The sequence below is a fragment of the Acinonyx jubatus genome, chromosome E4, assembly GCF_027475565.1.
Source record: "Acinonyx jubatus isolate Ajub_Pintada_27869175 chromosome E4, VMU_Ajub_asm_v1.0, whole genome shotgun sequence".
Lineage (NCBI taxonomy): Eukaryota > Metazoa > Chordata > Mammalia > Carnivora > Felidae > Acinonyx > Acinonyx jubatus.
In genome coordinates this window covers 31,150,193-31,162,597 of record NC_069395.1, presented here as the reverse complement: position 1 = coordinate 31,162,597, position 12,405 = coordinate 31,150,193, and the positions used below count along the sequence as shown (strand labels likewise).

The window sequence follows — 12,405 nt, the reverse complement described above, 5'->3', positions numbered from 1 at the left end:
TTTGTTATTACATATCATGTACATTATACTTCATCTCCCATTACTTTTCCAGCACCCATTAAGTTCCATTTATTTTCAGTTTCTCAAATGCACCTAGAATTTGCTCTCCATAGGTACTTTACCTTATGTTCTTCTCTCTTTCTAGAATTTTCTTCTCCCATTCATCAATATAAGTTATTCTGGAAAAATATAGGTAAACATCATATTAAAATACAACATTCAGGGGCGCCTGGGTGGCTCAGTTGGTTAAGCGTCCGACTTCAGCTCAGGTCACGATCTCGCGGTCCGTGAGTTCGAGCCCCACGTCGGGCTATGGGCTGATGGCTCAGAGCCTGGAGCCTGCTTCCGATTCTGTGTCTCCCTCTCTCTCTGCCCGTTCCCCGTTCATGCTCTGTCTCTCTCTGTCTCAAAAATAAATAAACGTTAAAAAAAATTTAAAAAATACAACATTCAAATTCAAAGTAGTAGATTATTACTTAGTTACTCATTCTTTTCCCCAGCCTTCAAAAGATTGTCTCTTGTTTTCTTCATTGCATGTACCATAATTCATTTTCATGTTTCTTTCTGTCTCCACTACAACATTTATGCCATCACGAGGGATCAATCATTTTAGCTTTATTTATCATTGTGATCTCTGGTTAACAGATTCATAAAGTAATTTTTATCATTGCTCCATTTATTACTTTTCTTTTTGTAGATTTATTTTTATGTTCTTCTACTAATTTGGGATTGAAAGCATTTTTGGTCCATTTCTTTATTTTTTTATTATTTAAAAAAAACAACAAAAAAAGAAAAAATTAAACTATGAATTGTCCTTTGGTAAAATTTTGACTGTATCCCATGCCTGTGTTATTATTAATTTTTCTTTTTTTTAATTTATTAAAATTTTTTTTTACATTTATTTATTTTTGAGAGACAGAGTGAGACAAAGTGAGAGTGGGGAAGAGGCAGAGAGAGAGGGAGACAGAGAATCTGAAGCAGGCTCCAGACTCTGAGCTGTCAGCACAGAGCCTGACGCGGGGCTTGAACCCACAAACTGTGAGATCATGACCTGAGCCAAAGTCGGATGCTTAACCGACTGAGCCACCCAGGAGCCCCTATTATTATTAATTTTTCAATGACTGACATAAAATTTAACAAGTGGATTTTTAGAGTAGAATGTTCTGATTATATTTCCCAAGAATTTATATTGCAGTTGGAAAGAATTTCTAATTTATCTGTTTTTTAAAGAGATAGTGTTTCTAGCTTTTAAAAGATAATTAACTTTTATAATTTCTACTATTTTTAAACGTTTATTTATTTTTGAGAGTGAGAAAGAGAATGTGTGCAAGCAGGGGAGGGACAGAGAGAGGGGGACAGAGGATGCTAAGCTCTCAAAAGAGAGCCTGATGCGGGCTCGAACTCACAAACCACGAGATCATGACCTGAGCCAAAGTCAGACGCTTAACCAACTGAACCACCCAGAAGTCCTACAATTTCTATTTTTTGGAATTAATAGAGTATTTTTTACAGTTAAATGTATAATGAATATTTACAAATATTCTGTGAGTACTGAGGAAATTATATATCTTCCAAAGGGTAAAAACTTAGACATATATTGTAGATATATATTGTCCAAATGTATCATGTTTATCTTTTAATGATATTATTCAGATTTGTTTTTACCTTTTTTTTTTTTTTTTTTTTTTGCCAAAGCCTCTTACTGCTCTCTTATTCTTTTCAGTTTCCTTTGTATAACTAAATTGTTTTGGCTTTATTTGTATTCAATATTATGAGACACAGGGAGTTTTGCTAATTAGGTTAATACTGTAGATTTTACCCTGTATCACTTGGGGGTATCAATCCTTATAACTTTAACCCTTGTGAACTAAATATCAATTTATTATAAACACTGTGATTGTCATATTGTTTCTATTTGCTTTTACAAATTGTATGTTCATTTTGTGTGTAACTTTTATAAATAGTACATGGTAGTTTCCCTTTTAAATAAAATAGATATTAACCTATCAATAGGGAATTTTAACTTTAAGCTTTGAAGAATTTGATGTGTTGCAGTTTATTCCTTCAGTTTCACTTACTCTTGCCGATTATACTATTATTATTGTTGTTGTTGTTGTGCCAAATAAGCTAAGATTTCTTTATGTCTTTTTCACTGTTAAATATTTTCTTTGAAAAACTATTTGATAATAAGACATTGACATAATCTTGAGGTTTCTATTTTTAAATTAAAGTTAACCTGTATATTTTAAATTAAAATAGACACCATTGTATGAGAAATAATGTATGTGTTGCATTATGATAGATAAATTCACGTTAGAAAACTATTTTGTTTTATTACTGGAATTCAGGTCTATTACAACAATGGACACCATAATGGAACTCCAGAATCTGTTTTTCATTCAACATCTTGTAAGTCATTTTGTGGCTCTTTATTATATTATATTAAAATATATATTAACATTACAAACCTTTATTATTTTACATTCGTGCTTATATTTAATTATTAAATGTTTATATATTTCCTATCAAGGTAATATTTTATGTTTTCTGAAAAAAAACATATGTAGGTGAATAAAACAATATTGTTTTATTTTTAATTTTTTATTTGAATGTAGTTGACACAAATACTACATTAGTTTCAGCTGTACAATGGAGTGATTTGACTTCTCTTCATTTATCCTATGCTCACCACAAGTGTTCCTACCATCTGTGACCATATAACACTATTACAATATTGTTGGCTATATTCTTTCTGCTGTGCCTTTTATTCCTGTGACTTACTCATCCCATAACTGGCAGCTTGTATCTCCCACTCCTCTTCACCCATTTTGCCCCCCAACCCCACCTCTCTTCTCTTTGGCAACCATTAATCCGTCCCCTGTAAAATACAGTATTTTAAATTCAATTAAAAGATTCCATTATTAAAGGAGGTAGATTTCATAAAACAATTTGTAAGAGGATATATCTGTATAGACTTAAATTATGAGTATGTTTATGACATTTTTCATGACTGTTAACAAAACATGTTTGTTTTGTGTACCGTTTTGGAGACTTACCTATTTTGTCTTATTCTGTCCCTCAAAGTTGAGCTTGGTAGAGGCAGGCATTAGATACAAATCTGTCCTGATTTACCTAATTACAGCTAAGATAAAAATCGCTTAATAACAACATGGCTATTTAATTTTTTATCATTGCTATTTTAAATATTTTGATCAAAATAAAGTTGCAGATAGAAAAAAACCACTTAAACTTAAATGTCATTATAACAATGACAATAACAGCTTTGTGTCACCACTCCCCACTCATTGTCCTGCTCACCAAGACAGCCACTTTTCACCATTTCTGTTTTCAGTTCTTCTTATAGTTATCTCTATAGGTGTAAAGAATATTAGCTGCTCCTCTTTCTAGAGTTAGTAACATTGCCCATGGATTTCAATCTACAGAGGGAGAAGGCAGTACACTGTTTTAAGTTTCTCAGCTTGTTCACCATTTGTATGTTTGTAAATTAAATTAAATGATGTAAATTTCTGTGTTGTGTTATCAACTGTAGACAGTTTCTTTTACTTTTTTTTAAATGTTTATTTATTTTTGAGAGAGATAGAGAGAGAGAGGGAGCGGGGAGGGGCAGAGAGAGAGGGAGACGCAGAATCTGAAGCAGGCTCCAGGCTTGAGCTATCAGTACAGAGCCCAATGCAGGGCTTGAACCCATGAACCGTGAAATCATGACCGGAGCTGAAGTCAAGCGCTTAACTGACAGAGCCACCCAGGCACCCCAACTCTAGACAGTTTCTGATGCTATCATTGCAATGTCTCAGTCTTACTCTCTTACACACACATGCAAGTGTGCAAGCACTAATGCCTTATTTCCCAAAGTCTCTGAAAAGAGGAAAGATATAAAAGTTCATGTTCCAAACTGTTGTCCCAGGTCCCATGTAGTTTCCATTCTTCCTGCTCTGATTTATTAAATAAAAGCTTCTAATACTAAATGCCCACCAAATTCAACCAGATAGCTTTGATTTTATTTACATATAAATACTTTTCTTTTATAATTCCTTACAATAAAAACAACTCCATTGAATTGTTTTTTTTCTGCCTATGCAGATAACTTCTAGCTGCAGCACCTACTCTTGGGAGTCATAGACTCAACTGGACGTTTCACACTCACTCACATTTTACTAGGCCAGATGTGATACCATTTCACTCAAGGAGACACAGAACAGAAAACACAGTGCGCCAGCAAGGGTGGGTAGCGATAGTGGTCACAGTGCCCATGGCAACCCTGGAACTGTTCTTTGACCCTCCCAGAGGCAAGTGAGATGTGAGAGAATTGGGTCACATGTGTGGGTGTGCTAGCTGCCCTTCCTTAGAAGCCCCCTGTTAAGAAAGGAATTGGTATCTCTTAGAATAGTTCCTTGGGAGTAGCTTCCAGACATGCCACAGGGATTGTGCCCAAAAATGAGATGTGCCTTGGGTTACTCCCCTCAGGGAGACCGAAAACTGGGGCTTGCACCAGGACAGTGTGGTTCACACATAAATCTTCCTGTCCAGGTACAGCTGAGCAACCAGGGATCATTTTCGTCATTGGCAACATTGCCTAGAAAGGCAGCTAACATTCCGCTTTTATCAGATTTCCATGTCCGTGGAGCTAGAGTGTTATCCCACGGTCCCTTCCTCACCAAGCAGAAAAAGTTTTATTGACTCTTCACTCACGATGGCATTTTTGTAATAGATAAATGACAGAATGAGGTTTTAATAGTAATGTCTTCACCAGGAGAAGTCTTGGGTTGTGACTTGCCAAGAATGCACCTCCTAGAAAAGTTTTGCTGAGCTTCCCTGGCATGAGATTTCATTAGCCACACGTTGACAATGTTCCCGAAAGAGCTCCTGGGGCCCTTTCTTCCTGTACTGATTTGGACTACCTAGGTGTACAGCTTAGCTACTGTGGTAAAATTTTCCTTCATTAGTTTCCTGTTTCAGAATTGCTACACCTGAATCTCATTTGTTAAAAAAAAAAATTACTGGTATATATTCTCTAGTGTAAGAAGAAAATATTCTAATTCTGGCACACATAAAAATGCAATGCTTTAATTCTACTCTGGCACTTGATCCATAGGTTGACCTGGCATAGAATTCTGAGTTTAAAAACTTAGTATTGAAAAAGTATTTCTGTTTCGTTCTCCTGCATCCAGTATTACTTTCTAATGCCATCCTGTTTCTCGTTCTTTTTCTGTATTCTCATAACTTTTTTCTCTTTAGGACTTTTAGGCTTTCCTCTTTATTCTTTGTCTTGCACGAGTCTTTTCTTGTATCCTATTGGCTTTTGTGACCTGGAAACATATCTCTGAGAAATTTTTTTTCATTTCACTTTTTTTTTTTTTTCCTATAGCCCTTCTGGAGCTCCTGTTAGTCCCATTTTGGAACTCCTAAGTCAAATTATTATTTTGGAACCCCCTTTATTGTTGAGGATTTCTTTGACAATTCAGTTCTTATCAGCAGTTTGATCAAAGTTACAGGGAGACCATAGAAAAGGTTGATTAGAAGTTCTATGGCCCTAATCAAAAAGAATGAAATCTTGCCATTTGCAACTATGTGGATGGACCTGGAGGGTATTATGCTAAGTGAAATTGGTCAGTCAGAGAAACACAAAAATCATATGACTTCACTCATGTGAGGACTTTAAGAGACAAAACAGATGAACATAAGGGAAGGGAAACAAAAATCATATAAAAACAGGGAGAGGGACAAAAACATAAGAGACTCTTAAGTATGGAGAACAAACACTGGAGAGGTTGTGGGAGGGGGGATGGGCTAAATGGGTAAGGTTCATTAAGGAATCTACCCCTGAAATCATTGTTGCACTATATGCTAACTAACTTGAATGTAAATTTAAAAAATAAATAATAAATTATTAAAAAAAAAGTTCTGTAGCCCTTACAGGGACTGTTGACTGAGGAGATTCCTTGTAATATTTATGATTTGTTTTCTCCAGTGCCATTTATTATCTCTGGAAATTAATCAATGTAATACTTCTTGTAGTAGTGTTACAGTGTAGGGGAATGGTTCTTCCCATAGTAGGGCAGAGGGACAGGTGTTCAACCATTTCATAGGCAGACATTGACTTTGCCCTCCTAATCTCAGTCCTGGACCACATCCCTGCTCTGTTCTGAGCCTGATTTTACCTTGAGTCTCTTAACCTTTTCCTTTCAATTTTCTCAGAGAATAAACTTCTGTCTCCTCCCTGGAGTGTCTTTTCAAAGGGTGTTTGGTTTCTCTGTAAATAGACATTCAACTGTACCATTTTTGGTCCTATGATTCATTTCCACTGTCTATGTGCCTCCAAATTTGAGACTCAGGCATTCTGGGTAACTGGTATGGATCTTATGCACTGTGCTATTTTGGTGCTGGCTTTCTCTCCTTTGTTTTCTACCTTCCAAAACTTGCTGAAATCTCTCTAACTCTAATTTCCCTTCTCCCATTCTTTCTGGCATTATGGATCTATGCCACTGTCAGGTCTTTAATATTAGCAGAATTCCTGGAAAGAAGGGAGAGAAACGTGTTCTTAGGTCATGATATATATCTGAAGTCTTGGTTGTTTTATCATTAATAAGTTTATCAAGGCAAGTCTGAAGCTACTTAATGTTTCTGTAGAATGGACCCTAATTAATTGCTGTGGAATGAAACGCTTACTCATAGTCATTTGGGGCAGTTTCTCGCAAAATCTCAGTTCAAGGTGTCCTATTTTTCTAGTAACATGCTTTCATTTTAGTAATTTCCTTGAGGTGGATGAGTTTAGATGATTGTTCCTCTGATGAGGTTTTTATCCACAAATTCTGGAAACAATCATGTCGATCAATATATATACCAGTAATCACAGGTTTATTGATAATTTTAGTGAAAAGAATTTGAGAAAAACACGTTGGGTCATTTTGGGAGTCTATTGCAATAAGAACTTCTCTAAAATATGCAATACAACCCATGTATCCTCACAAGATCCTTTTAAATAAAATAAAATCATTCCCATTTTATAGACGAGGAAATTTTAACTTAGATAATTCAATCAATTTATTTTTTGTTTCCAGTAAAGAAGTGGTGGAGCCAGAATTCAAACTCAGGTCCAATATCTGCCAGTCTCTATTTGAAATTAATTTATTCTTACTATTAAGAATTTCCAGTTATAGACATTTTGAACATGAGACACACGGTCTCTGGCAGCTATCTGTTTAGCTGGGTCATTTCCATCTTTCAGGTTATAGAAAGTCTCATGCTCAAGGCCACTCCTGAACGTGTAGAAAATAGGTTCCCCTTACTTTTTTTCCACCTACTCACTCTTTCATAAATCTAAGGAAAATACATTATTATTTTATTTGTTGGTTTACCTGTTTAGCATTTGTTTCCCCCCAAAAGAATGAAAATTTCTTTAGAACTGGTAACTTCTCATGCCTTATATTCTGCTGTATCCTTAGAGACTATCCCAGTGTAGCACTTCTCAGTAAGTATGGGGTGAATGAGGGGTACCAATGAATTAATGTAATGACAGATGCTTTAACAGATAAACCTCCAAATCCCAGTGACTTAACAGAATTGAAATTTATTTCTTACCCTACACCAGTTGGTAGGTGTTTGTGTGCGTGTAGGTGGTGGTGTTCTGTTCTACATATTCATTCAAAACTCTAGGCTGACATAGGGTTTCCATTTTTCATATATAGCTTCTAATTTTGCTATGGTTGCCAACATCCATCTGGCAACCCGGAGAAGAGAATGTGTAACATCTCTCCAGAGGGTTTAAGCGCCAGGCCTGGAACTAACATATCTCACTTCTACCTTTATCTCAGTCACATGGCAACACTGAACAGCAAGTAAAGCTGATTCAGAAGGAAAAGAAAACAGGTGGATTCAGCATTAGCCAATCTCTGCCACAAGAAAGAAAGGAGGACTGATTAAATACCCAGCATACCCAGTCTTCTCAGTCTTACCAAACTGCTTCAAATGTATTATTCCTGTATTGTTTTAAAAACATGATTTAGGGGGCACCTGGGTGGCTCAGTCGGTTGAGTGTCTGGCTTCGGCTCAGGTCATGATCTCACAGTTTGTGAGTTCAAGCCCCCCGTTGATCTCTGTGCTGACAGCTCAGAGCCTGGAGCCTGCTTCAGATTCTGTGTCTCCCTCTCTCTCTCTGCCCTCCCATGCTCGTGCTCTTTCTCTGTCTCTCAAAAATAAATAAACGTTAAAAAGTTAAAAAAAAACATGATTTAGGATGACTGAATTTCAATTTCCTCATCTAAAATAGTAAGAACATCATTTCCTTTCCTATCTCCATTAGCCAGAGCAAACCATAGTAGCAATATATAACACTGGTGCACCACTCCACATCCCTTTGGTGTCCTCCAATCCCTCCATATACAATGTAAACTCATAATCAATCATTATGATCACCCTTGAAATTATTCTTGAATCCCTTGATCCCATCAATTGACCAATTCCCACATCCAACAGCTTTCTTTTCTCTCTCCTGCATCATTATTTCCCTTCTGTGCTAGATAAGTCTAATCGGTATGCAATTGTTGAAAACAAACAGCAACCACAATATTTCTTTTGACACTATTTCCTCTTCAGCCACCCCTTTATTTCATCTCCACACCCCCCACCTCCCAGCAGTAAAGCTTCTATGAAAGAGATTTGTATTTTGACTGTCTCTGGTTCTTTTCCTATTTTTCTCTTGGGCCTGCCTATTCCACTGAATCGCTCTTGTCAAATCCAACAATGCCCTCTCTGATAGTACATCAAAAGGTCAATTCTCAGTCCTCATTGAATTTGACTTATCAACACCATTCGTCATAGTTGATTACCCCCTCCTCCTTGAAAGACTTCCTTTTAAATTGGCTTCCTGGACACGCTCTTAATTTTCTTCTATTTCACTTGTTAGTCTCCTTTCCTGGTTCTATCTTTCCTCTCCAAACTTTTAATATTAGAGTGTCCGAGGACTTAGTCTTGGGATTTCTTTCCTTTCTATCTAATTTTAATTTCCTGGTGAATTATTCAATCTTCTACCTTTAAATAACAGCTCCATGATGAAAACTTTCAAATTTATGTCCAGTCCCAGACCCTTTCTTGCAAGATTTATGGTACAAGAGTTCCACATTTGCATGTTCAGGTTTCCTATTTGGCATCTCCACTTGGGTGTCTAATTATTTTTCAAATTCACAAATCCAAAAGTGAGCTCCTGCTCTCCGCTGCACCCACAGTCTTCCTGATGTCCATTAATTATAACTTCATGTAACTATTTCTACTCACTCTAGAGCCACCAGCCTGGTATGAACCACTGTCATATTTTGCCTGGATTATGGCATTCTCAACGAGTAGTCCTAAAAACCTGTAAAATGTGTAGTCAGAGTATATCACTTCTCTGCTCAAAATCCTGCAGGTGCTGCCTGTGTAACAAAAAAGCTAATGTATCATTAAAATGGCTTCCAGGCCCTACAAATCTGGCCCTTGCCTCTCCCCTCTCTGCGTCATACTCTTACGTGGCAGCTCCTGTTGCTACCCTTCACTGGCTCCACTCCAGCCACATTGGCATTCTGGCTATTCCCTGGACATGCCGGCCATGCTCCTACCTGTGGGTTCTTGCCCTACCCTTCCTTTGCCTCAAACAGGCAGCCTCCAGATATCTGCTTAGCTAACTCTCTCACCTGCTCACAGTCTTTATCATCTTCTAACCTACGTTACCATCTGCTTATTTATTATGTGCACTGTTAAGTGTCTGTCGTGTCAGTAGGTCATTTCCATGAGGACACGGATCCTTGTTTTGTTCTCCGAGATATCTTATGTAACTAAATCAGTGTTTGGCATACAGTAGGACTCAAAACTTTTTTTTTTTTCCGAATAGTGAGTAATTAGTCCTTGTATGTCCAAGACACCGTGCCAAGTGTTTGTTGTAAATCAATTCATTTAACCTCATTTTTGGAATTAGGGAATGGAGTCACAAACATAATGAAGATTCTAGCCAAGGTCCCACCTAGGAAGTGGTACAGCTAGGGTTGGAACCGAAGCAGTCTAGCTCCCAAGTGAGGCCCTGGTTTCACTGCATTCCTCTCTGCCCTTTCATTGTATATGAAAAGTAGGAGATACTCCCCCAGGGCAAAGGATGTTTCCAGTACACTGTCTTTTCTCTGTCCTTCTCCAGAAGAGGGTATGATTTCCCATTAAACCCTGGTGAACATTTACATCAGGATAAGTAATCCTAACGGTAGAACGAAACAATTTTGTCCCTCGGTTAATTGATTTTATACCTCAATGGTAAGAAAGTTTATCTGTGTGGGACAGAAGCCTTTGTGATCTTTGTGGGAGGCTATCTACTTATGCACATAAAGTTACACCAAATGAGTTTCTCTCTGAGATCTATAATAACTAGACTCCCTCTCTAATCCCTTCCAAATGGAGTGACTGAAAGAAAGAGAATTAAGTCTAAATGATAGTATCGCATAAAAGAATAGTATTTTGGGGAAGGAGAGTTTCTCTTCTGTATTCTAATTGCTTTCTTAAAATATAAGATGTTTTTATTTGTTTTGAATAATATGGGCAAAATACACAATATCAGGAATTTATTGTGTTTGGTCTCATTCTAAAAAATTTATTTGTTTGAAAGCCTCAAAAGACATGGACATAATAAAAATGAAAGTATGTTAAAGGTGATTATTCAAAGAACCCAGCAATGCAGTTGACATAATAATCTCCTTTCGTGTGTTATGTTTCATTTCTAGATAATTCTAAAGCATTGATTGCATTTCTGGTATTTCTGATCATTGTGACATTCTTAGCCCTGCTTTTCGTTCTCTACAAAATCTATGACCTGCGCAACAGAAGATCCAGGTAAGAGTTGATTTCAAAATTAAAAATAGTAGTAATAATGATGAAAACATCTATCTATGAGGCAAGTTTAGAACCAGTTATGTATAGAATGAGAATTAGCATTAAGTCCAGTTCATCAGTGAACTTTTGATCAAAAACTTCGCAACGTCTTGTTGGTTTGTAGTAAATAGTAACATTTTCTACAGTAATACTGTTATAGATTTTTTTAATGATAACAAAGGAAGAGAATAGGTATTTATTCTTTTAGTTAAAAGTGGGTCAAAGGGATGTAGAAATGATAGAGGCAAAAAGAAAAGAAAGCAGTATCTAGGGAAGTATATGTATTTCTTTTGGCCAGGAACAACCATAATTTATGAAAAACAAGAATTTTAAAATAAAATAATTTAGTCACTTACCTGAGTTTATCAGACAACCCTTGGTTGGTTTCTTCCTTCCTTCCTTTTTCTTTCTTTCCCTCCATTCTCCTCCATCTCCTCTCCTCCCCTTCATTCTTTCCTCTTTCCCCTGCTAAGCTCCTTCCTTCCTCATCCCCTTCCCCCTCCCTTCCCTTCCTTCTCCTGTCTCCCCTTCTCTTGTCCTTTCTTCTTTCTTTATCCTTCCTGCTTCCATTCCTTCCTTCCTTCAATACATTCATTAAATATAAATCGAATCCCAATTGAATTCTATGTTTCTTAAAAAATATAGACACTTACGTTTCTTATTTTCACAGTGATATAGATGAACAGCAGGAACTTGTTGAAAGGGGTAAGTATACCAGTTTTTTACTGATGAATATCCTCCTCATATTTGAATCTATTCGTTTTAAATAAGAATTCAACATTTTTTATCTAACCTAGACTTCCTCTGTTGATACAATGAAGAAACTTAGATTCACTTATCTATTTATTCAATTAGTAAGTACTATGAATTTCCAAGTATATGGCAAGTATTGTGCCAGAGCTGAATATATGGTAGTGATAGGCCACAGACCCTGCTCTTAAAGGGTTGAAAATCTAATAGAGGAAGGCAGAAGTATCAGCAAATATGACAACAACTTGGTAAATGCCATAGTGGTTGAATGTGTATGCTTCTAGAGAAAGATAGAAGATAGAAGCTTGTGAGTGGGAAAGGCAGGCATCTGAGTCACCTAAGATTGTGGGGAGACATTAGACCAACAAATAAGGGAGTACAAGAGTAGACAAAAAGTCACATAGAGATAGAGGTAGTAAGTGTGCTCAAGTCTCTGCAAAGGTTAAAAGGTGGGATGGTGGCTGTTTCCACATAAGGCCCATTTAAGGACATGACAAAAAATGCAATTTGACTTAAGAGAGGAAAAGAAATTCCATTTTTCCCCCTTCTTTTTCAACCTGTACATTATTTCTTTCATTTTTTAAATGTGATTTTGATCCATTAAAGGGGATAGAGGTAAAGATTGAAACTGTTTGCAATAAATAAAATGATCTGTCTCCTCATAGTCAAGACAGGAGAAATTTAAGAACTCTTCTGTCTTGTTTTAACTTATCTCTGAAAGCTTTCCCTCTGCAAGAGCAGGTACCAAAT

The 12,405-nt window shown here is 36.6% G+C and overlaps 1 protein-coding gene across 6 annotated transcripts in view; it reads left to right on the top strand.

Moving 5' to 3' along the window:
• The window catches only part of PTPRC (protein tyrosine phosphatase receptor type C), a 123,901-nt gene that overhangs the window by 86,564 nt on the left and 24,932 nt on the right, over nucleotides 1-12,405 (top strand). For all 6 annotated transcript variants that reach the window (XM_053209751.1, XM_027074629.2, XM_027074628.2 and 3 more), the window contains 3 exons: nucleotides 2,349-2,409; nucleotides 10,758-10,866; nucleotides 11,576-11,610. In XM_053209751.1, coding sequence (XP_053065726.1) covers nucleotides 2,349-2,409; nucleotides 10,758-10,866; nucleotides 11,576-11,610 — 205 coding nt within the window. The remainder of the gene's footprint in view (nucleotides 1-2,348; nucleotides 2,410-10,757; nucleotides 10,867-11,575; nucleotides 11,611-12,405) is intronic.